Genomic DNA, 26,460 nt, shown 5'->3' on the forward strand with positions numbered 1-26,460 from the left:
TTCCCTTTGGTTTGTCTGAATTTGTTTTCCTGTTCTACATAGAATAGTCTCAGGAAGGCGATCAGTGGAGTTATGGCAATCTGCAGCTTCATTTTGTGGCCAGAAACTTATAAATAACCTTGTTCCAGACTATTAGCATTGTAACTTGATACTGGACGAGTCTATTGTTACTTGGTCCCCTGGTACAGAGACTGGATGTGGTCAGAGTGCACACAGAGGTCTCAGGTTATGGTTTGTGGAAGTTGCCAATATCCTTAGAGTTGCAGTGTGCTTTTTTCTTTTGCTGCAGGCTATGTGGGCTGATGTTGCAGGCAAGATGAGCCGGAAGGACTTTGTTATAGCGACTGGGGAGGTACACAGTGTCCGGGGAATTTGTAGAAAAAGCATTCAAGCATATTGGAAGACAATTATGTAAGTACACTACTCTTTGACCCCCCCTCTTCTTTCAGAATTTCAAGGGTTTGTCCTAGTAAATGATTACTAACTAATGCTGTACTCGTGGTATTATGGCTACTTCGAATATCCTCAATACTGTACAGTTTGGCATGTTGTCATGGTTTCTGTGTATTGTAAAAAATATATAATGACCTACCAAATAGTTTTTTATAAAAAAAAAAAGTAAAATTCTATTTTTCAGTTTTCTTAAAGCTGCATAGCATTTAAAAAAGAGGCCATATACTTATTTTATTTTCATTACTTTACTGCCTGGTTGTTTCTGCTTCTTATTGTTTAGTGTTTCTTTTCATATGCACTAATTCTGTTAAAAAACTATCGTCAATATGCAGAAGCTTATTAAGCCTGCATCTCATAATAGACATTTGGAGTTTCCTTTTTATTAAATAAAATGAACAAAAATAGCAAAGTAAAAAGCCTGAATTAGCCCAAGACACCCCATTTCATGATGTTAATAAAAAATGCAATGATTTAGTTCATGACATATAAATGGCATACTAAAAAGAAAACAGTTATGTCATTTATTTGAAATGTTTAAATCCTAAATATTCTCTATTGTAATAGAAATTTGGCATTTTTCTTCCCCGCAGATACAGATCCATAGATAGCTGGGTCCCTAGTAAAAGATCAAAATTAACATCATGTTCGTAATCACTGACCTTGAAATAGTCTAAAATGATACCCAAATGTTTATGTTTGAAACTTGTCATTTTTAACCTTCTGGGAGTGGCCTTAGGGGGCATAGGACCACTAGCAAGTAATCAGATATCCATTATATTTGTCATCATCCATCCATCCATTTTCCAACCCGCTGAATCCGAACACAGGGTCACGGGGGTCTGCTGGAGCCAATCCCAGCCAACACAGGGCACAAGGCAGGGAACCAATCCTGGGCAGGTGCTCAACCCACCGCAGGACACACACAAACACACCCACACACCCAAGCACACACTAGGGCCAATTTAGAATCGCCAATCCACCTAACCTGCATGTCTTTGACTGTGGGAGGAAACCGGAGCGCCCGGAGGAAACCCACGCAGACACGGAGAGAACATGCAAACTCCTATTTGTCATCAGCAACCTCGAAATAGCATAAAACAGCATTTCCATATGCCTTTGTTATTGATCCTTATTTCTTTTCAAAGTTTTTTGAAAAAGAGTAACTTTTGACCCTTTGTATCCCAATAGGGGTTGTGGCATGTCCTTCTGATTCTTTTTTCTGAAGACACCTATGTATTTGTTCAATCTTATCACTAGGGTATAATTTTTTGCACAAAACGTGTCCAAAATGGTTTTAAAAATAAGGGTTTTCAGGTCTCGAAAGCCAAAAATTGGTTGGAACCTCAAAAACGGGATGTGTTACGTACATAAGACAGCAAGATGAGTCAAGCCGTATAACATATGTGGGATTTTTTCTCATACCGGTGAGTTAGGAGGTGCTGGACCAAAAAAAACTGAAATGATTTCAAAGCGCTCATAAGTAATATATAACTGTCTGTGTACAATATATAAAAGCATATTTCAAGGAGTTATGTGTTTAATTTTCTATTGTCATTGTTAAAATTACTAGTCAGTCAGGTGACCAGTTACTCAGTGTCATATGACTAGGAAGTAAACTGTTATTGCATGTACTTAGAAGGGAAATACAAATTTTCAAGTAGGAAATTTGTGTGAGCCCCGTTTGAAGTGGTAGCTCCCAGTGGAATAATTTGTAGAAAACAATGCTACCTGAATTCGTCAGTTGTGACCTCTCACTTTATTTCAGTATATAAAAGGAAAAATAATAACCTGACTAGCCAGAAATAGCATTTTTGTGCTCGAGTTATATTTAGAGTATTTGCAATACATGTTTGGAATGTTTAGTGTGTTTTTTTATTTTCAGAAAATATTACAGTGGAACTTCGGTTCACGAACATCTCAGTACACGTACAAAATCGGTTTACGACCAAAAAGTTAGCCAAACATTTGGCCTCGGTTAACGACTACACACTCTGTATACGAACAAGCCAGTTTCCCTTTCGGTTTGTACATGTTCAGTCTCTCCCTGTGCATTTCCTGTGCAGCGAGCAAGAGAGAGAGAGCCGCACACACACACAGGCAGCACGAGAGAGAGACAGACGCACACACACAGGCAGCGCGAGAGAGAGACAGACGCACACACAGGCAGCGCGAGAGAGAGACAGACGCACAAACACACAGGCAGCGCGAGAGAGAGACAGACGCACACACACAGGCAGCGTGAGAGAGAGACAGACGCACCACACACAGGCAGCGCGAGAGAGAGACAGACACACACACACGGGCAGCGCAAGAGAGGGATAGACGCATAAGGTAGGAAGGCAGTTAAAGAAATGCACTGGGCTTGATTTTGTTTTCACTTCTGTTTACAGCGATCGGTTCGTAGTGTACATTGTTGCAATGTTACTTTTCTTGGTGGTTATTAAATTATGGATTTTTTCAAATGTTCATTTTTTTCCCTGTGCTTAAAACTCATTAAAAAAAAAAGGTGTTTTTAGCCAGCGGTTGGTAGCGCTATAGCACGAACTATTGCAGTGTTAGTTTTCTCTGTTGTTCAAGGTTTCTCAGTGTTATTCAATGTTTTTACATTTAGTTTACTATTACGCTGTGCATTCTATGGTGTAATTAACTTTATTTGTGCTTAAAAACCTAAAAAATATATATATTTACATACAGTTCGTATGGTCTGGATCGGATTAATTGTATTTACATACAATCCTACGGGGGAAATTGCTTTGGTTTACGACCAAATCAGTTTACAACCAGAGTTTTGGAACGAATTATGGTCGTGAACCGAGGTTCCACTGTACTGTTTCTCTTTAATTTCTTTTGTACCTTCCAAGTGAAAAATCAACAGTGATCTTGCATTTCTCCCAAAAGAGCAACATGCTGGTCTGCCACAAAAAATCAAATGAGTTACAGGATCTCCTCAACATATCATCATGTGGTCAAATTACCCATTACTTATAGGCTATACCAGTGTTTCTCAACCTTTCTGGAATCGCAACCACTTTTTCCCATGTGAGTGTCTTTGTGACTCTAAATGTCAGAGTGGTTGGTCCCATTTGTCAGAGCTGCCCCCACTTGGCGAGATCATCACAGCGTGGTCCTCCTTAGTGATGCAAGCAGGGGAAGATTGAGTGTGATGGTTGGAGCCAACGTGATTCACTATTATAAACAATAGCAATGCACGACCCACCATCAGCAGCACATGACCCAAATGTGGGTTGCAACCCAATGGTTCAAAATATTAGGCATAATAAATATCCTGGCAGCCAAGAATGTTGTTTAGATTATACCTTAGCCTGCATCACTTTTATACATGAACTGTAATACAATGTATAATAAATGCCATGATTGGTGTTCCATATCTACCTGTTGTTTAGTCCAGTTTTATTTGCATTCATATATAATGTGCAAAACATCTATTGTGATAGCCATGTCTGTCTGTCTGCATCAATCAACTCTGCCCAAAGGGACCAATTTTGTTGAAATGTGGCACACTTATTTTTCAAGGAAATTTGTTGATTCAGTTCAATTGTTTTTGAGATACCTTGAACATACCGCACTGTTCTAAGTTGTTGACATTTTAAAATCTCTCATTAAAAAGCACTGGCAAATTTGTGAACTTGTCTTTCTTAAAAAAAGAAACATTCTGTGTGATTTCAACTATGAATTAGTTCACTTTTTCAATTATACCTAGAGATCTTTTACTTCAGCATGTATATTTTGTATATTTTCCTCTTTTACAGTGTGTTTCTTCATGCCAGTCCCAAGCCCAGATAAATGGGGAGGGTTACGTCAGGAAGGGCATCCGGTGTAAAATTTTGCCAAATCAATATGCGGACAACAATACAAATTTCCATAACGGATCAGTCGAGTCCCGGGTTAACAACGACCACCACCAGTACTGTTAGCTAACAGGGTGCTGACAGAAATTGGGCTACTGTTGGCCGAAGAAGGAGAAGAAGAGGGGGGAGACGTGTCCGGAGGCAGGAGGAGAGGAGGAAAGTAAAGAGAGTGGAACTGAGGGTAGGAACTTTGAATGTTGGCAGTATGACTGGTAAGAGGAGAGAGTTAGCAGATATGATGGAGAGAAGGAAGCTGGATATATTGTGCATGCAAGAGACTAAATGGAAGGGGAGTAAGGCCAGGTGGATCGGAGGTGGATTCAAATTGTTCTATCATGGTGTGGATGGGAGGAGAAATGGGGTAGGAGTTATTCTGAAGGAACAGTATGTCAAGAGTGTTTTGGAGGTGAAAAGAGTGTCAGGCAGAGTAATGATTATGAAGCTGGAAATTGGAGGTGTGATGATGAATGTTGTTAGTGCATATGCACCGCACGTTGGGTGTGCAATTGGTGAGAAAGAAGATTTTTGGAGTTGGATGAAGTGATGAACAGTGTACCCAAAGGACAGAAAGTGGTGATTGGAGCAGATATCAATGGGCATGTTGGTGAAGGGAACAGTGGAGACGAGGAGGTGATGAGTAGGTATGGTGTCAAGGAGAGGAATGAAGAAGGTCAGAGGATAGTGGATTTTGCCAAAAGGATGGACATGACTGTGGTGAATACGTATTTTAAGAAGAGGGAGGAACATAGGGTTACGTACAAGAGTGGAGGAAGATGCACACAGGTAGATTACATCCTATGCAGAAGAGTTGATCTGAAGGAGATTGAAAACTGCAAAGTGGTGGCAGGGAAAAGTGTAGTTAAGCAGCATAAGAAGGTGGTCTGTAGGATGATGTTGGAGATCAAGAAGAGGAAGAGATCGAGGGCAGAGCCAAGGATCAAATGGTGGAAGTTGAAAAAGGAAGACTGCAAGGTTGAGTTTAGGGAGGAGGTGAGACAGGCACTGGGTGGCAGTGAAGAGTTACCAGAAAGCTGGAAAACTATAGCAGATGTAGTAAGGATGACAGCAAGAAGGGTGCTTGGCGTGACATCTGGAAAGAGGAAGGAGAAAAAGGAAACCTGGTGGTGGAATGAGGAAATACAGGATAGTATACAGAGGAGGAGGATGGCAAAGAAGAAGTGGGATATTCAGAGAGATGCAGAAAGTAGACAAGAGTACAAGGAGATAAGACGCAAGGTGAAGAGAGAGGTGGCGAAGGCTAAAGAAAAGGCATATGATGAGTTGTATGAGAGATTGGACACTAAAGAGGGAGAAAAGGACCTGTACCGATTGGCTAGACAGAGGGACCGAGCTGGGAAAGATGTGCAGCAGGTTAGGGTGATAAAGGATAAAGATGGAAAAGTACTCACAAGTGAGGAGAATGTGTTGAGCAGATGGAAAGAGTACTTTCAGAAGCTGATGAATGAAGAGAACGAGAGAGAGTAGAGGTTGGATGATGTGGAAATAATGAATCAGGAAGTGCAACGGATTAGCAAGGAGGAAGTAAGGACAGCTATGAAGAGGATGAAGACTGGAAAGGCCATTGGTCCAGATGACATACCTATGGAAGCATGGAGGTGTTTAGGAGAGATGGCAGTGGAGTTTTTAACCAGATTGTTTAATGGAATCTTGGAAAGTGAGAGGATGCCTGAGGGGTGGAGAAGGAGTGTACTGGTGCCAATATTTAAGAATAAGGGGGATGTGCAGGACTTCAGTAACTACAGGGGAATAAAATTGATGAGCCACAGTATGAAGTTATGGGAAAGAGTAGTGGAAGCTAGGTTAAGAAGTGAGGTGATGATTAGTGAACAGCAGTATGGTTTCATGCCAAGAAAGAGCACCATAGATGCAATGTTTGCTCTGAGGATGTTGATGGAGAAGTTTAGAGAAGGCCAGAAGGAGTTGCATTGTGTCTTTGTGGACCTGGAGAAAGCATATGACAGGGTGCCTTGAGAGGAGCTGTGGTATTGTATGAGGAAGTCGGGAGTGGCAGGGAAGTACGTAAGAGTTGTACAGGATATGTACGAGGGAAGTATGACAGTGGTGAGGTCTGCGGTAGGAGTGACAGATGCATTGAAGTTGGAGGTGGGATTACATCAGGGATCGGCTCTGAACCCTTTCTTATTTGCAATGGTGATGGACAGATTGACAGACGAGATTAGACAGGAGTCCCCGTGGACTATGATGTTTGCTGATGACATTGTGATTTGTAGCGATAGTAGGGAACAGATTGAGGAGACTGTGGAGAGGTGGAGATATGCTCTAGAGAGGAGAGGAATAAAGGTCAGTAGGAAGAAGACAGAATACATGTGAGTAAATGAGAGGGAGGTCAGTGGAATGGTGAGGATGCAGGGAATAGAGTTGGAGAAGGTGGATGAGTTTAAATACTTGGGATCAACAGTACAGAGTAATGGGGATTGTGGAAGAGAGGTGAAAAAGAGAGTGCAGGCAGGGTGGAATGGGTGGAGAAGAGTGTCGGGAATAATTTGTGACAGACGGGTATCAGCAAGAGTGAGAGGGAAGGTCTACAGGACGGTAGTGAGACCAGCTATGTTATATGGGTTGGAGATGGTGGCACTGACCAGAAAGCAGGAGACAGAGCTGGAGGTAGCAGAGTTAAAGATGCTAAGATTTGCACTGGGTGTGACGAGGCTGGATAGGATTAGAAATGAGTACATTAGAGGGTCAGCTCAAGTTGGACGGTTGGGAGACAAAGTCAGAGAGGCGAGATTGCGTTGGTTTGGACATGTGCAGAGGAGAGATGCTGGGTATATTGGGAGAAGGATTATAAGGATAGAGCTGCCAGGGAAAAGGAAAAGAGGAAGGCCTAAGTGAAGGTTTATGGATGTGGTTAGAGAGGACATGCGGGTGATGGGTGTAATAGAACAAGATGCAGAGGACAGAAAGATATGGAAGAAGATCCAAAAATTACAAAGGCCATGAAATTGATCTGTTAGTGAAAACTATTTTTTCTTAGGTTGACACACTAACTAACAAGAAATTCTTAGCTATTTGCGGAAAATTTAGGACATTCAGCCTTATACACAGATCAGCCATAGCATTAAAACCACCTGCCTAATATTATATAGGTCTACCTTGTGCAACCAAAATGGGACTGAAGGTGTCCTGGGGTGTCTGGCGACAGGGCATTAGCAGCAGATCTTTAAGTCCAGTAAGCTGGAAAGGTGGGACCTCCATGGATCATATATGTTTTTCCAGCACATTACACTGATGCTCAATCAGACTGAGATCTGGGGAATTTAATGGCCAAGTTAGCACCTTGAACTCTTGTCTCCTTGCATTACACTACTGAAAGAGGTCACTGCCATCAGGGAATGCTGTTGGCATGAAGGGGAGTATGTGGTCTGCATCAATCTTTAGGTTGGTTGGATGTGTCAAAATAACATCCACATGAATACCAGGACCCAAGGTTTCCCAGCAGAACATTGCCCAGAGCATCACACTGCCTCCGGTGGCTTGCCTCCTTCCCATAGTGCATCCTGCTGCCATCTCTTCCCCAGGTAAATAATGCATGCACACCTGCAAACTTGATCTAAAAGAAAACATAATTCACCAGACCTGGCCATTCTCTTCCATTGCTACATAGTCCAGTTCTGACACTCACATGGCCGTTGTAGGTGCTTTTGGCAGTGGACAGGGGTCAGCATGGGTTCTCTGACCAGTCTGCTCCTGACAACTTTCTGTCATAACCATATTTGTGTTTTTCAGCAATTTGTGCTACAGTAGGTCTTCTGTGGCATCGGACCAGATGGGCTAACCTTTGCTCCCCACATGCATCATTGAGCCTTAGGCACCCTGACCCTGTCATGGGTGCACTGGTTGTCCTTCCTAGGTACTAACCACTGCATATGGGTAACATCCCTCAAGACCAATCTTTTTGGGGATGCTCTGATGCAGTTGTCTTGCCATCACAATTTGTTCCTTGTCAAAGTCTCTCAGATCCTTACACTTGCCCATTTTTTCCGCTCCAAAAACATCACCTTCAAGAACTGACTGTTCAATATATCCCACGCCTTGACAGATGCCATTGTAATGTGATAAGTTGTTTTATTCACTTCACCTGTCAGTGGTTTTAATGTTGTGGCTGATATCTGTATTTGTATGTGTGTGTGTGTACATATGTTACCAGCAATGTGTGAAAAGCAGGTTTTGTATAGAGTGCACGTTTTTAGGCAAAGCATGAAATGTCTGTGTTGTTTTAATATGCTATATACTTTCCCTAGGCATTGTATATAATACCTAGGCATTACACAGAACGGGTTTGCCTTTCGGCATTGCACAGAATGCGTAGGAATGGTTTGAAATTTTAATCATTTTATACTTTGACATCCCATTTCGTCATTCTATGTTCCTAGGTATTGTACACAATGCCTAGTTTCACACATTGACGGTAACATATGTTTGTTATATATATATATATATGTATATATAAAAGAAAAATTATACATATTAAGATTTGTTATTAGTGTACACATTATGTAAGCTATGTCAAATATCACGTTTTCTTTATTAGCTGAAACATGACCTCTGTTACCAGGATTTTTAATATTTAATCAGTTGTTTTATTGGTGTTTTTTTTTTTTCTTTCAAAATTGGTGTGCTGTTTGCAAATATTGCTTAAATCCTTTGGCAATTATGATGTTTTAAATCAAGGAGGTGCGATAATCCCAAATGGAATTTAAAATGTGGATATGTTAAAAGCTGTTCTTTGATGTTTGGAGCACACACAGACAGACAGGTGAACCTTTTATGCCCTTAGGTCAATACTGATTTGACAAAATTGTTCTTGCTGCACAATAGGCTTCTTCAGAATTTTCTTTCAAAGTCTGATCACAGCCACGTTTGCGTTCTAATAATACCTTATTATTGTGTCATTATCTTTAACAACACTAGATGATTTTTTTTCATGCATTATCATATTAACTATAATCTGTTTTCATAACAGTGGAAAACAATAAAAAAAATGTTTTGACATGTGTTAGGCTTCCCTGAACTTTCTATTATATACCCCTTATGTCTACATAAACTATACTCTTTTCCTTCTGGGAGCTGCAACACAGCTTCAACTTCTGAATGACATTTATCATAAATGGAGCCTCACTTTTCCAGGAAACCAATGTATTTTTTAAGAATAATGCAGCCATGTGTTTGGTTTTTAGATTCAACTAAAAAATGGTATTCTACATTAAGTAGCCTTTTAAAAATTACTTCAGATTCATATTTTAGGCATTCCCAGTGATTAAATTATGTTATTAAATTATGTTCTGCTCTGTGTGCAAAAATTAATTGTCCTACCTAATTAAGCACATTACTGAGTTGAACAGTGGGGTGTCATGATTTCCAACCATTACTGCTCTATACCAAACACAATCATCCATCCATCCATTATCCAACCCGCTATATCTTAACTACAGGGTCACGGGGTTCTGCTGGAGCCAGTCCCAGCCAACACAGGAGGAAACAAACCCCAGGCAGGGCGCCAGCCCACCGCAGGGCGCACACACACCCACACACTAGGGACAATTTAGAATTGCCAATGCACCTAACTGGCATGTCTTTGGACTATGGGAGGAAACCAGAGTACCCAGAGGAAACCCACGCAGACACGGGGAGAACATGCAAACTCCAAGCAGGGAGGACCCGGGAAGCAGCTACCCACTGCGCCACCATGCTGCCTATATATATATATATATATATATATATATATATATATATACACACATACATACATGGTTTGCGAGCATATTTTATTCCGGAAACGTGCTTGCAATCCAAAGCACTCATATATCAAAGTGAATTTCCCCATAACAAATAATGATTATAAAGTTTTTGTCTGTTTTTTTACTTGCATTATTATCAATCTTTAATTTAATATTGTTTTTTGTATCAGTAAGGTGCTGCTGGAGTATGTGAATTTCCCCTTGGGATTAATAAAGTATCTATCTATCTATCTATCTATCTATCTATCTATCTATCTATCTATCTATCTATCTATCTATCTATCTATCTATCTATCTAATGGAAACTCAGATGATTCATTCCACAACCCAAAACTATTCATATAAAAATGATTAATACAAAATATAAAGTAAAAATACATAAAACAAATTAACCTGCACTTTACCTTTGAAAAGAATCATGGCTGGTGTGAGTGAGTTTCTAAGCTCTTGTGGGATTCCAACCAACGGGACAACACGCAGAAGAGCGTCCCGATGCAACCGCAGGCTTCCAGCGCTGTAGCAGTTCGCCGTAAAAGCGAATCCGAAAAGATTGTGGACATGCTATAAGCGCCTGTCGTTGATGGGTGATACAAGGAACAAGAAACATTATAAATGCGCAGGGCAAAGTATTACTTTGCCACTAACCTGGCCCCGACCTTGCCTGACTGCTGTGTTTGTGTATAGGAGAGTGACAGATCCCGCTACAATAAATAACCGTGCTGTTCCTGTTTCAAGCTGAATAAAGCTGGTGTCGCTAAAGTACTGAGACTGAGCTTCATGTTTTGGGGTGCAAGACAGAGACTCAAATGTCACAACACACACATGTGGTCACAATGCTATAGTAAACAGTATATGCTCACTCGGATGTTGACTGTATGAGTGAGGCACGCCGACTGAGCCCGAGAATGGGAGATGATTGCCCACAATCTCGCAGCGAGAGAGAGAAGAACCATCAGCTCAGTTGTGATCACGTGATGCTCGGCAGACAAAGCGTATACGTACTACTTGTATTGCAAGACTTCGCTCATTTATCAAGTCAAAATATATTAAAAATTTTAGCTTGTCTTGCAAAACACTCGCAGACCAAGTTACTCGCAATCCAAGGTTCCACTGTGTGTGTATATATATATATATATATATATATATATATATATATATATATATATATATATATATATATATATATATATATAAAATATATGATTGTTTTTTTTTTTGTTTTTTTTTTATTCACTCAAAGTAAGTGCCCCAGGGTCAGATTGCTAAAACTTACACACAAAAAGTAGCCCAAAATGTGTGTGCACAACTTTCCACTCAAAAACCTGGATTTTTGAAGGAAAACTTGATGGGAGAACTCTGACTTATCTGTACACAGCATTTTGGAGAAACTGGGAAATGAACGATACCCTTTATCAGCTAGGGGACTGCAGCCAAACAAGTTAAATGATGACTGATGCGCATAATAATCCATATCACCAAACCTTTATTATAATGTGCGCTGATGTGAAAAGCACATTAAACCTCAAAAGTGTTGAGTATGATGTAACGATTATATTGTAGTTCCCTTTCAAGACGGCCAAAGCTCTATAATTGCACTGAAGAGCTTACTTCAGTTTTCATTTGTAACAGTGTCCAATTCTCGTAACATAATCAGGGCAATTGACTACATTCATATTGATTTATTTATTTTGAGGCAAGTAGAATTAGCAGATGACTTTCTGATGATGCTGCACATAATGACTGGATTTGTGTGGAGGGAGGCTGCTCTGCCAGCCAGTGAAGTTTTCCAGCATTGTGAATACAGTACAGTATAGAGTAAGTATAAAGTTGATTAGCATGGTCCATATATGGTTGTGTCAGGGAACAAATGAAATGTTTACATTCCCAGCATTTGTATAAAGATTAGCAGGGAATCCTAAAAATATTTTTAGGCTTCAGATAGCATAAAACCAAATTAATGTCTGTCTGTTTTCTCACCATAATGCATCCCTATCATTCTCTCTAGCTAGAAATAGCTACTTATTGAGTGAAACTTCCTGTCCCATAAATCCCTGAAAATTAAAGTTTGTATGTCTAAACTCGGGTTACTCATGGAATGCCTCCAAAAACCTCTAGTGAAACTTCTGAGGCTTTTGCTATATTTTTTAATCACAAAATTAATATTAGAAATAAAGTAGTACATCTTCTCAATACTGATCCTCTTAAACCCCAGTACTCCATTTTAAACAAATCAAATTCTCTCACCAGGATAGCTTTACCTGATTTATATAAAACAATTACTTAACTGAGACCTTCCACCTGCATCCTTGACCCAGTACCAACAAGTTTTTCAAAGTATCAGGTGTGTTAATTGATAGTATTCTTGACATACTAAATTCATCGTTAGATACGGGGGTCTTCCCAGACTGTCTTAAGACTGCTGTAGTTAAACCCCTGCTAAAGAAAAATAATCTTGACTCCTCTGCATTTGAAAATTTTAGACCTATTTCTAACTTGCCTTTCTTAGTAAATTCCTAGAAAAGGCAGGCATTATGCAGCTAAATGACCACCTCAATAAACATGCTTTTCTTTATAAGTTTCAGTCAGGTTTTAGAACAAATCACAGTACGGAAACTGCACTCGTTAAAGTAGTAAATGACTTGCGGGTAAATGCAGACAGAGGCCGTTTATCTGTTCTCATCCTCTTAGATCTGAGTGCCACATTTGATATCACTGGTCACAATATTCTTAGAAATCGCCTTAGTCAATGGGTGTGCCTCTCTGGCAATGTCTTAAATTGGTTTGAGTCTTACCTGACAGGTAGAAAATTCTTTGTTAGTTGTGGTAATTGTACTTCAAAGACACATGATATTCTATATGGTGTTCCACAAGGATCAATTTTGGGTCCACTGCTCTTTTCGATCTACAGTACATGCTTCCATTAGGTCAGATTATCTCAAGGCATAACGTGTGCTACAACAGCTATGCTGATGACACACAACTGTATTTATCAATAACGCTTGATGACCCCAACACTCGACTCACTGACACAATGTCTTACTTGTGTTTCTGAATGGATGAGTAGTAATTTTCTCAAACTAAATAAGGAGAAAACAGAAATTTTAGTAATTGGCAAAAATTGATATACTGAGGGTATTAGAAATAAACTTTATTCATTAGGATTAAAAGTCAAGACATAGGTAAAGAATTTATGGGTAATTATTGACTCTGACCTAAATTTTAAATCACTTATTAATCAGATTACTAGGACAGCATTTTTTCACTTAAGAAATATAGCAAAAGTTAGACCTCTCATAACATTGTAAGATGCTGAGAAATTAGTTCACGCTTTTGTTTTCATTTGGCTAGATTACTGTAACGCACTCCTCTCAGGACTACCCAAAAAAAAGACATAAATCGATGCAAATAATGCAGAATGCAGATACCAGAGTTTTAACTAGGAAAAGAAAATCCGAGCACATCTCTCCAGTTCTGATGTCACTACACTGGTTACCTGTGCCATTTAGAATTGACTTTAAAATACTGCTTATGGTTTACAAAGCCTTAAATAATCTCACTCCTTCCTATATTTCAGAATGTCTTTCACCTTACACTACATATCGTAACCTTAGATCTTCAAATGAGTGTCTGCTTATAATTCCAAGAGCTAAAGTTAAAAGGAGTGGTGAGGCAGCCTTCTGCTGTTATGCATCTAAAATCTGGAATAGTTTACCAATAGAGATTCACCAGGGTAATACAGTGGAGCACTTTAAAAAAACTGCTAAAAACTTATTATTTTAACATGGCTTTCTGATAGCTTCATTTTAATTTAACCCTGATATTCTGTATATGCATTTAATTATCATTATTATTCTTGGTGGCTCCGAAATCCATAAAAACCCCTACTTTCTCTGCTGTTCTTTTTCCGGTTTCCTGTGGTGGCGATCTGCATCTTTTTTATAAAAATGTGTTATATAAATAAATGTTGTTGTTGTAAATAATGAATTTCTAATATGTTTTAACTGTATTGTCAACTGCATCACTGCTTCTCATAACTCTGGCTCTTGGTTGGTCACTGCTATAAGAATGGATTGCTTTATAGGGTCATTATTTTCACATGTACAGAGTACAGTGAAATTCCTACTTGCATTTGCTAATGAATATGCAGCATGTTGCTACTCTCTAGCGTCATAATTAGTGAGTATAATAGCCTTAGCTCAAAATTGCTGTCTTCCTCAAGTAGCAGGTCAGGCATCCCTGTCACATGCTAGGTTGCGTACTCTCTTGTGTCCTGGGGGAACAATACTGTACCTGTTTCCATACAAGTTACACTCCTCTCTATATTTTGTAATGGAAGGGCAGCAGTAAATCTAAATGACAGTTTGTGAACTTTCTTCACTTAGAACAGAAATATTATTGTTTCCTGCTTGAGAAAGCCTCATTTTGTTTGGTTATTCACTAGAAAGTCTTGGATTTGCTGCACATAATTCCATATTTACATTTTAGCAAAATTTTCATGCAACTACCATTTACTGGTTGGTTTTCTCAAGGGTGAGGAGTGTCCTACAATTGTATCTTTATGTACTTTAAAACAAATGTTATAGAGACATTTCAAAAATTAATTCAATGTATGTTATTGCATGTTTAGTATCACATCAACAAACAAGAAATATTTCTAAGATCATTTTGTAACATCATCTCAGATTCACATTCAGACCATTATATGGTAACACTGTAAATATAAGCTAATCATTTTGTCACCCTGCGTTTTTTTCCCTCAAATAAAAAGCACAATATTTTGCAGTACCTCATTGTAACCACATGCACCACCCAGAAAGTAAGAGCTTTCACATCACAAATTGTATTATCACGTTTTCCTGAAGGCATCATGATATTGAATTTGGGATTGCTGTACTTTACTTTAGATAGAGTACTTTATCTTTGGTGAAGGTAGGTTTGACATCACAAAGAGCCAAACAAACTGGGTTGTCCTATCCTTAGTAACTTTTTCCAGCTTCTCCTGCAGAATTCTGACACTCTGTTAGATCAATTGAGACAGATAAATAATCCCTTTGGTGTATCCTGGTTATGACCCAGGTATTCTCCTAGCGGGCCTTTCCTGCATCCTAACTACATGCCTAATCCATCTCAAATAGCTGTAGTTCCACAGTAAAATCCCCCTCTCTTTCCTGAGTTTCATAGAGTAAGTCCAGGAACCCTTCAGAGGAACCTCACTCTAGTTTCCTGGACTCTCAACCTTATTCTTTTGGACACTGCTCAGAACTTGTGACCATAGGTGAGGATGGAAATTTAGACAGATTGGTAAATAGATATACTCATAATGATCAGGTGCAGTTTCCGAAAAAGAACAATTGTTGCTTCTTTTTCATTTCTACCGTTTATCTCATATATAAAAATATCTGCTTCATTTATATTATATAGAGTGACTTCTGACAGTCTCCCACAAGCATTCACTAACAGCAGAATTCTTTACATTTTGAAGTGCAACATAGTGTATTTGTACAAACACACAACTAAATGCTGCATGGGCTATCTTTTCAGCTAGTTATGGAGTGGGATGACTAGTCAGGGATTCTGAAATTGCTATTGTTCATGTTGTTTTTGCAAGCTGGTAAATTTGCACTTTCTGGGTTAATGAACAGGAAGTAACAGGAATGTTGAGTGTGGTTTTCTAATATGCTATTGTCTGAAAAATGGGTTCAGACTCAGTGACCTGACATGATTCTTCTAAATACAAAAGTGTTTATACATTAGAGGAGGTATGCTGTACATGTCATTACCATGCAACAGACTTTCACAAGACACAGTTTTGTAATACAAAAATTACAAAATTGTCAATATCTTCAAAAGTATGCCATACTAATTACTAGAAACTTTATACTGAAAAAGTAAGAATTATTTTCAACTTGTAAAGTAGTGTAATTAACTCAGTAAATGGGCAATATAGGGTTTAAGGGCTGTTTCAAAACTTTATAAAAAAGTTATTAAAAATTAGCTGGCTTGCTGGTGCAAAAGAGTGTTTTTATGTCATTTGTTTTAATACTTATTTCATATTTGGGGGTCAGTGACGAGCAGGACTGGTCTAATAAACACAGAGGAACAGTGCAGGAAAAGGCAGAGCAGATTCTTTTTTCTTGGAGACTGTGTTTTGACCTCCATTACATTTTTGTAACTCTATGATGTTCACTGTGAATTTCTAGGCTGTGTTGAGCTGGGCTGGTACATCACTTCAAAAGAAGCTCACCAAATCAACATGCTGTTTAAAAAGGCTTAACAAGATATTTACTACAAAGAACACTTCTGTCTCCTTTTCTCTTCTCTCTGTACACCTCAGACTATAAATATAACACCAGGTTATGTCACTTGCAGAATTCCTCGGATAATTCTGCACTTAAAGTAGCAATACACCTGTATAATGCCTTACTGGAATTGTGACTGCCAAGTCAGAAGTTTTATTTTTATTTTTAATTTTCTTGTGTTTTAGTAATTCTGGTGGGTGTCTAGACCATAGAATGCGTGTTTGTCTGTCTTACTTGCACAATCAAAAATGTTTCTGTTTGAATTCATTTTTTTTTTTTTTTTGCTGTTCTGTCCCTAGATGGGAAGGTGAAAATGAGAATGAAATTGGACGGTGTAAAGAGACAGGCGTGACCCATGTGAGGGTTGATCTGAAATACTACAGACCCACTGAAGTGGTAAGTTGGAGACTTTTTAATGTTAAATGTTTGTAATTTTAATGATGAATTGTCAAATCATTTTGCCAGTTAATATTATATTTGACCATACTCTCTATAGAAGTGGTCTATTTAAACCTGCAGCTAAGGCCTTAATGCAAAAATACAATATACTTAATAAGATGACTGCCTTTTTTAATAACTAAAGAGTTGAAAATTTGAGTTAATGCATCACTTTGCACTTTATTTGAAATGTGTTAGTACAATTACATTTTATGTTCAAAATGCAGATTGAATTTTAAAAGCAGGAATAATAGTGTTCATTCTGCAGTGAATATAATAGAAGGAACCAAAAAAAAGAAAAATTGTTTGTATGGTGAATGCCCTGAATCTAGAAGATTAGGGCTTAACCTTGTCAAATTCAGGAACTGGCCACATATCACCTACAATTTTTGACTATCAAAATTTAGGACAGCAGATCCAAAATGGTGGACCAAAATTTTTCCACATGAAAAGTTCATTCCTTATTTTTATTTTTTTGTCATCATCTGTTTTTCCTTTCATACCCGCCAACAAAAAAATATTAAAAACCTATTTTTCTTGTCTGTCTGGGTCTCTTCAATATACCACCCACTTTGCACCATTTGTACAATGCATGCAAAGGTTTACTTAAGGACTGATTGTTAAAATATGGATGTAGGCAACATTCAGGTCTTTGAATCTGTCTTTAATACTTCTGGGTCCCCAATACGCAAACCCCAATCTGACTCCCCACTACTCGCCGCAGGCTGAAAGCTTTGGGATGATCGAAGACCGGGGTATATACAGTAAGTCGGATCTGTTCGTTCAATGCATTCCTATGATACCCACTGACATGCTTTTTGATTTTAAGAGACTACAATATCCAGTGGGACTTACATTTGCTAAGACTATAAATAAGGCTCAAGGGCAGTCACTCAGGGTAGCAGGCATTAACTTAGAAGGTCCATGCTTTCCTATGGTTGTATATCACAAAATGTTAGAATAATTAATTTCCCATATTGCAATAATACATGTATTTACTTAGGATATAAGTAGAAAATGATATAGTGTATGAATGTGTAATTTAAATATCACTGAATTATTTTGAATTTGTTATTGTTTCATTTTCACATTTCCACAAATGCTGATGTTCTAGATAGAAGAAACTGAGGTAATGCTGGGTAATTTAGGCTAGTAAAACATAGATAAATAAGAATACTGTACATAATTCCACATGTTCCATATTTTTTCTTTTTACCCCTTTATTTCAAAGTTGAATGTTCTGAATTTTTTAAATATCCAGTCATTTAGCCTGGTGATGTGTCTAAAATAATTGCCCCTTTCCAAAAAACAAGAGAAAATTAAATTAATCTATTCCAAAGTTTATAATGCAAGGGCTTGGAGACATACTGCTTATAAGTTGCTAAAAAAAAGATTTTTTTTAGTACTTTACTGCCAAAATAATTAAAAGGTGTTATCTCAATCCAAGAATAAGAGGGTTTTTTTTTTCTCAAACCAGTTATTAAATGTAATGATGGCTATTTGAACTTTATTCTTCCATTACTAATAGTTTATTTGCTTGAAGAGGTGGCGTGTCTGTTCAGAAGAAGAAATGATGACATGCTACATTTTATTTTCTCCTGACTGCCCTGTCAGCTGGAATAACTTGTTGGAACGTTTGAGGAAAAGATCTGTGAGATTCTGTTAATTCACATGAAGACAATATACAGTTTTAAACCAGACCATTAATGTGTGCACTGCAGGATAGTTTAAAGCAAGTGATGGGTGTCGATAATATCAAATTCACAGAAATATACCAAGAAAATAATTTTGTAAGATGCAAGGGCCATTGTTAGATCTTTACTTCCACATGCTTAAAATTAAAATTTGTGAAATTACAAAATAATGCAATTATTTTTCCTTTTGTTTTCTGGAATATTTACTCTTTAAGAGATGCACAAGATTTTGTGAAGGATTCATAAATCAGTTTTTTTAGTCAAGTATGTAACAATTGTCATATTTTAAACACAAGAAAACTAATGCATAGTATTTGTGTTGAGAAAAAGTTTAATGAAGCTGGTGATTTTAAATTGGACTGTTAAGTGTGTATAGGAGCAATAGAGGGTATGGCATGTCATGCACTCGTCTCCTATCCTGCATTATGTGTAATGTTGTTTATTATCAATGGTATAGCATTTACAGATTACGTTGGAGTTACTTGTCATGTAGTATATATACCACTAAAGCAAACTGACAGTAGATAGGTAGAAGTGCACCTAATAAGAATAAATAGAGTTCAGTTTAACTGATTGACAGAAATTATACATTAACTACTGTATATGGATGCATAGTAGAGAATGATAAAGTGGTCGCCATTCATTATTGACTTTAGCACTGTATGTGTGTAAGCTGATACTAAGAGTGTTATGTGTGAACACTCTCAACATAAATCAGATGGTAATATTCAGAATCAGACACATTGAAAATAAATTTTTTTTCTCTAATTTATATTCAAGTATTTTGAGGTTGAATGATTTGGGGGGTAAAAGGACAGTTTTATATGAACTAATAACCAAAAGTGATATAATGTAGTTATGATACTCCTGATTCTGAATTCACCGCTTATGAGTACTGCAGGTGTGTGCAAAAAATGTATTTGTTTGCTTAGGTGCCTTTAATCTAATATAAAACTTTAGTTGAAAGCCAAAAAATATTCATTGTCAAACATTCCCAATAACAGAGGAGGTTTGGAAGGGGGCACTTACTTTTTTCATGCCACTTTATACATTTATGCGTGCCTCCATTTTTATGTTTTACAGAGCAATTAAGATGTGCCAGATGTTGTGTTGAAGGCTACAAACAGTGGTTTCTTGTTATATAAAGTACCCTAGATTAAGTTTACAAACCAGCAGATTAGAAAATCATAAATTGACTCTCTCTTTAATCTTTTCTGCAGATTCTTTTGATCTCAGATTCCATTTTGTTGTGTTCACAGATTAGAAGGGTGTTAAATTCACTGACCTGCAAATGGTGGATTAGAGAAATTGTAGGTGATTGATATGCCTGAGTTTGTTCTCCAAGACCCCCATGGTATCTAGGCAACTAATCCTTCCACACCCTCTTTGTGGCAGGTATTTTCTACCCAGTTGGCATTCTATGTTGTCTTTTATGTGAAGAATAAGTACGGTATTTCTCTGTTGATCTGAATTGTTAATAAATCAGCTTTTTTAAGCATCTGTTTTGTAACATCATTGCATAAAACCTCCACAATTTTTGTAAACATGTGGTACTTTCTGGGCAGCACAGTGGTGCAGTGGTAGCACTGCTGCCACGCAGTTAGGAGACCTGAGTTTGCATGTTCTCCCCGTGTCTGCATTGGTTTCCTCCCACAGTCCAAAGACATGCAGGTTAGGCACATTGGCAACCCTAAATTGTCCCTAGTGTGTTCTTGGTGTGTGGGTCTGTGTGTGTGTGTGTGTGTGTGTGTGTGCCCTGCCCAGGATTTGTTCCTGCCTTGCGCCCTGTTATGGCTGGGATTGGCTCCAGCAGACCCCAGTGACCCTGTGTTAGGATATAGCAGGTTGAATGATGGATGGATGGATGGATAGTACTTTCTAAAGAGAGGAATAGTACAATGAGTAATATTTATCTGCAATATTTATCTGTTCTTGAATTTTTAAAAGTGACCTAATTCTGTCAATGGATCTAGCATGGCATAGTGGCAGCATTCCCAATACCCAGATGCTCCGTATTTTCCTCATTATGAAACAAACCCAACAAAGTTCTGTTTCTTTTTTAATCATTTTCCGATGGGGAAAATTCCGGTAATAAAGAGTACCACTATATAGAGCTGAATTGATGCATTGGATAATTTAGTAATGCTATATAAATCTTAAAATGTAGTTTGAGAACTGTGCACTATCAGCAGAATCAGCATGGCTTGTACTATACATGTTTATAGATTATAGAAAAGCTTGTGGGTAGGTTGCCCTCTTATATGTTCCTCTATCTCTATGCACGTCCAAAGAACTGGCAGGGAAACATTTGCAAAACCAAAATATGAATTTTATTTACTGTAAAAACCAAAGTAAATCACAAAAATGTGCAAGGTAATATAAAGCCAGTATTTAGGGACCATAAATATACTGGCATTTTGTCAAAGCTGTTTTCCTGCATGGCAGCTTTTCCCTTCTTCTGTCTTTTACTCCAGACAACAATGATGTGCTGTTCTGCTCTTCCCGCGGAGTCAAGAATGGCACAATGATCACATCTTAGATTATAAGACACAAATGTCTAATTAGCCATTGTGATAGCCAAAATACAAATTTATATTTGTTCATATAATACTATATAATTTTTGCCTAACTTTCATAAAAAGATTTGTTATGCTGCTTTTCTTTTTTGTTGCCATGATGGCAGATAATGTCTGTTTTACTTTTAAGTTAGAGGTTCAGACCAATTCACAAGTTGCAAGTTTAAATCATTGCAGTGAATCTTTCCTAAAAAAAAAAAAAATTTTAAATCATAACTATATGATACAAGTTTAACAGTATTTTTTTGGCCATGAACTTAAGTAAATGGTGTGAGGCAGAGATGGGTGCACGAATGTTCATGTAGACCATGAGGCATATTGGAGCACATGGAGCTGCAGAAAATAGGAGTGGCACTGAAGAGTGGCTGAGGAAGTAGACAGTAGTCTTGCCCATAGAATACCCAGTGGTCCAATCCAGGGTTAACTACCACAGCTGTTGTCATGAGTGTAAAGTACACTCCATTGTCTCTCACCTGCCTCAGGGTGCTATAGCATTATAGGGTAAGATGAAAAAGTTGCCTTCAGAAACATATTGCAAATTTTTAGTGGCAGATGATAAATATGTGCTCAGTGTTTGAAGTGAATGTTATTATTTTTGTTTTATTAAAATATATGATAAAGACTTTAATTTTATATCATGGGTTTCTTTTCATCTGAATTATTTTTCATTACATTATCTCAACCATTCAATACAGAAAGTATCATAAGAGACATAGTTTATCATAGCAGTATTAGTTGCTGGAAAGGAACAATGCCAGATTAGATACTTTACTAACTAAAAATAACTATATTAATTGAAAACGAAACATTCAATATAGCTGTGAGGGAATAGAAAGCCTCCCAGATGTGTACAAGTCAGAACATAAACATCTGCACATTATATACTGTATGTTGCTTATGCAGAAAGCTGCCATGTGTCTTTTTAAAAATAATGTTTTTTTTAAAAGAAATTCTTTTGGGAAGGGACGATTCCAAAGGATTTAAATGACTTGCTCATGCTCACACAGTGTCAGTAGCAGGATTTGAACCCACAACCCCTGGATTTGAAGTACAAAGCCTTAACCAATATACCACACTGCCTGCCTGCCAAGGCATGCTGGGGCATTGCAGCATAAAGAAACTTAATCATATTCAGTCACCAAATATTTCAGACATGTGAGGGAGAACATTGTCTTTACGAATTTGTTAGTGGCATTTTTGAATTATTTTAAGTTTTATTTATTTATTAAGAATTATTTTAAATAATTTTTTGCAGGATTATTTTGTTCTTCTGTATTTGAATTATTTTCATATTATTTTGGTGACATCATTATGCCATTTTATTTATAAATTTTTGGGGTTATTGCCATTGTGTGTGTTGTTTGTATATTGTATACAGCAGCAACTCCTGTTGCTAGTAAAGTAGTTCTGATGGTTTGTGACAAATGATGTAATCATGCCTCCCATAACATAACTTCAGAACATTTAGCTGTTTAAAAGACGAAACTGTAATCTAATCAAAGATAATCCTCTTGAAAGCAATTTTTAGAGATTTTGAACTTTTACATTCTTTGACTTTGATTAGATGAGTTTATGTTACTACACAAAAGATCAGCCCTTTAAACTTGTTATGTATCTCCAGTGCTTAAGAATTAACACTATGTACCTGGTAAATATTCAATTAGACATAGGGTGAACATGCAGATTCTACACAGGTTGCATCCAGTAACTGGATTCAAACACATGAATGTGGAAATCTACAACAGCAATGCCTGACTTATTTTTATACTTTACATTTTTTTGCAGATTAATTATTCATCTTCTTTCAAGCAGCACATCAGTTAAGCAGTTTGCTTATTATTTTGTAAGTTCTTACATTAGAATTGCATCACTTTTTACCACAACTGTATTTCCCCACCCTCATTCTTTTCATAACATTCTTCATTGTTTAAAATTTGTTTTGTTTGTATAACTAATTTTCTTATAGTCTGAATAAGAGCAGAATATTTTCTAATTTGTCAGAGGTTGCTCTTTTCTTCAGAGGCCATTTAAATGGCAGTATAAGCTTACACAAGTGCAATATGTTTATTATTTCTTACTATGTGTCTATAGCTTATTTTCTCCATGCAATATTCTACCATATTTTTCATATTTCATTGCCTCAGAATGTAAACAAGAAACACCCTTGACAGTTTGCAGATTTATGTGGATTATGTTATTTTTAGTAATACATTTTATAATATTAATATTTATTATCAACAGAATGATGCCAATTAATAGGTTAATGACTGAAACAGTAATGTCATAAAAAAGCCTCCTCCAGAAATATTTATTTGCTTGTTTTGCTGCAAATGTTTATTTTATTCTGCTCTCTCTGTTAATGAAGACTTGGTTCAAAAATTGACATTTGTTCCATGAAATGTGTGTAATTTCTACGATCCGCTGGTGTAAGGGTGAATTCGATCCTTAGGTGTCAGTGTGTTTTTCTTCTGTTACTTTAGCATTTTAGGTATATAGTAGCTTTAGTAGTAACCCTGCAAAGGATAAAACAATTTTACCCTAGCTGAGCTGCAAATGTAAGATACAGTATATATATTATTTTGTGACTGCATATTATAGTAATAATTAGTTCATAACACAAAGTGCTTTTTAGAGTGATTATGCTTTATTGAAGTGAATTTAACTGATTAGAAAAGATAAATTGAGTGCTGAAGTCACAAAATCTCAAATACTTTTGCTGGTTATTGTACTTGATGTTACTTAAAAACATAACATATTGAAATCTGATTAATCCAGGTAAGGGTTTGAGTACCTGGAGCCTATTCTAGCAGCATTTGGCGAAAGGCACAAAAAGCCCAGGCCTTTGTACCAGAGTGAGCCAGTTACAAGGCTCACTCTCTCATACACACACGCTCAGATGCTGGTTAATTTGAATCTGCAGAAGATCTGTCATGTAGGCCTTTTGCATATGGGAGAATAACCCAGACTAACAAATGGCAACAGCATGCTGTTCTCAATGCTTGGTGTTTCACAGATTATTTACTGTCAGAAATTAGTCTCTTTACCAGAGAATGCGAATCTGAAAAGCTACTCAGAATGTACAAACCCATGTAGGCTACTGGCTCTTGCCTTAACTCACATTAATAAGTTAATTATAGTTAGAGGGTTGGGATGGTGGCACAGTAGTAGTACTGCTGCCTTGCAACGAGGAGACCAGGGTTTGAATCCCAGCTACCCCCTACGTGGAGTTTCCATGTTCTCTCCTTGTCTTCATGGGTTTCCTCCTACAGTCCCCAAACATGCTGGTTAGTTGGGAAAGTGACATTAAATTGACCAAAATGTGAGTATGTTCAACTTGCGATGGAGTGGCACCCTGTCCAGGTGTTGATCCTGTGTTGTATCCAGTGTTTGCTGGGATAGGCTCTGGTTGCCTCATGACACTGCCCTGGATAAGCAAGTTAAGAAGATGGATGGATAATATAGTTTGACTTGTAAGACCCTTTCTCCTGTACTTCTGTGATTGCATCTGTCTATTCTGCAACTTAACTGTCCTATTGTTGACCTCTTGTTACATGTATGTGCTAATTACTGGTAATTAAAACCCATAAAGGGCTATTTAAAACTTTTAGGTAACTTTTTTCCTGTTTTTATTCTGCCACTTTATAAGTTCTAACTATGTATGCTTTACTATTCTTGGAAATTTACCCACTTTTGTGGCATTTGTACCCCTTGACTCCTTATATATTTTTTTCTCTTTGTATTTATTTTTGGCTGTTTTGTCAAAAAATAATGAAAACATGTTAGAATATTGACTTATTTGAGTTTATTATTAACTTATATATTTTGTTTTACTACTTACAGAAAAAACTAAGAACTTTTAAGAGGCAACTAAAATGAAACAAAAAAATTAAAAAATTATTTGGACATTGAATAAAGTGTTGCTCACTGAAACATTATAATATTAATAATCATTGGTCTGAATATTACTTCACACCTGTCTTACTTTTTATTCAGTCTCATAAACAAAGTATTTGTTTTTCCTGAGATTTAAACCATTGAAAACAGTTGAATGAAACTTCTTTAATATTGTCAAATCTATCTACAAATCTATCTATATAAAACGCTAAGATTGGCATGTGTGCCTGATCCATCAAAGCAGTTTGGCTTGACATGCTTATAAGAGGATGTGTGAGTGTGAGCCGCACAAGGAGGAGGAGTAAAGGCATAGGAGGCATGCTGACAGTCGCTTTCAAAGACTGAAAGTACAAAAGCCAGACAGGAGGTGAGACAGAGTCTGAGATGCAAACTTTGTGGGAATGCACTGAACAGAGGGTGGGCGGTCAAGAGAGGTTCAGACACACACGATACTGAGGAAAAGCATTGAAGGTACACATGGGGAAAGAGATTAGGACATTAAATTAAAGAATTGCCTAAAAACTGAAGCATAGAAAACAGTGCACATAATATGTAACTATACATCATCATATTGTCATTTGGCTTGTTAATAATGCATAGGAATTCCATATATTGTTTTAGGAAAATATATTATTCTGTTGCTTTTTTATTTCCCTGCCGACCTAGTATTTGATTTATGGATGGAAATGTTTTTCTTTTTTCTCTGTTTAAACAAGGGTGGAAAAATCACAGGGGTGTGTGAGGGTTGGGTGGAATTGATCCAGTGGTGGATTTACACTAATTATCCTTCCAGGTAATTAGCCAAAAATATGGCCAGTAGCATTGTCTGTCAAAACTGAACACTTGCAGTAAAATGTACAGAGTTAGTGAAGACTTATTGCTCAGTGCCAAGTAGAATTCTACTCAGTAGAGCATTTACCCTGGGCAAAATGTATGCTTCTTAGTGATACTCTGATACATATAAAAAAACTATTTAAAATAGTAATAGCATACTGCTTCCCTTAATAATAATAGTACATATTCGCTTGGACTCAGAATGTTGACAATAATAATGATAACTCTCCAGAAGTGGAAGAAACTTTATTAAAACTAGTGCTGCAGAATATTCAGATTCAGTTTGTAACCAGTCAAACATAATTTTAATACAATTAAACAAAATTGGTTTAAGTTGACAAGTATTTTGAATTTGGCAGTGTAGCTTTGTAATAACCAAGCGCTGTCAAAGTAAAACATAGCAATTTAGTTATCATGTATAATATTGCTGCCAGTCCCATGGCATAGATTGGTTAATGAAAGGAAATAGTGACGTTTTTGGCAGTGCAATAGACTGCTATAGAGTTTCTTTCTATGAAATAACAAAGCAGACTGAATGCATTTGGTCTAACCATTTAAATTACATGTATTTAAAAGGACATCTAACTTGCTTGGCATTATTACTTTCAGTTTTGAAAATGGTG

The 26,460-nt window shown here is 37.2% G+C and overlaps 1 protein-coding gene across 1 annotated transcript in view; it reads left to right on the forward strand.

The window, feature by feature from the left end:
- The first annotated feature begins 303 nt into the window (after positions 1 to 303).
- The window catches only part of LOC127528359 (GDP-mannose 4,6 dehydratase-like), a 116,689-nt gene continuing 90,532 nt past the window's right edge, over positions 304 to 26,460 (forward strand). Inside the window, exons 1-2 of the mRNA XM_051928864.1 lie at positions 304 to 411; positions 16,701 to 16,797. Of these exons, the coding sequence (XP_051784824.1) occupies positions 317 to 411; positions 16,701 to 16,797 (192 nt within the window). The 5' untranslated portion in view covers positions 304 to 316. The remainder of the gene's footprint in view (positions 412 to 16,700; positions 16,798 to 26,460) is intronic.

The sequence above is a fragment of the Erpetoichthys calabaricus genome, chromosome 6 (assembly GCF_900747795.2).
Source record: "Erpetoichthys calabaricus chromosome 6, fErpCal1.3, whole genome shotgun sequence".
Classification (NCBI taxonomy): Eukaryota; Metazoa; Chordata; class Cladistia; order Polypteriformes; family Polypteridae; genus Erpetoichthys; species Erpetoichthys calabaricus.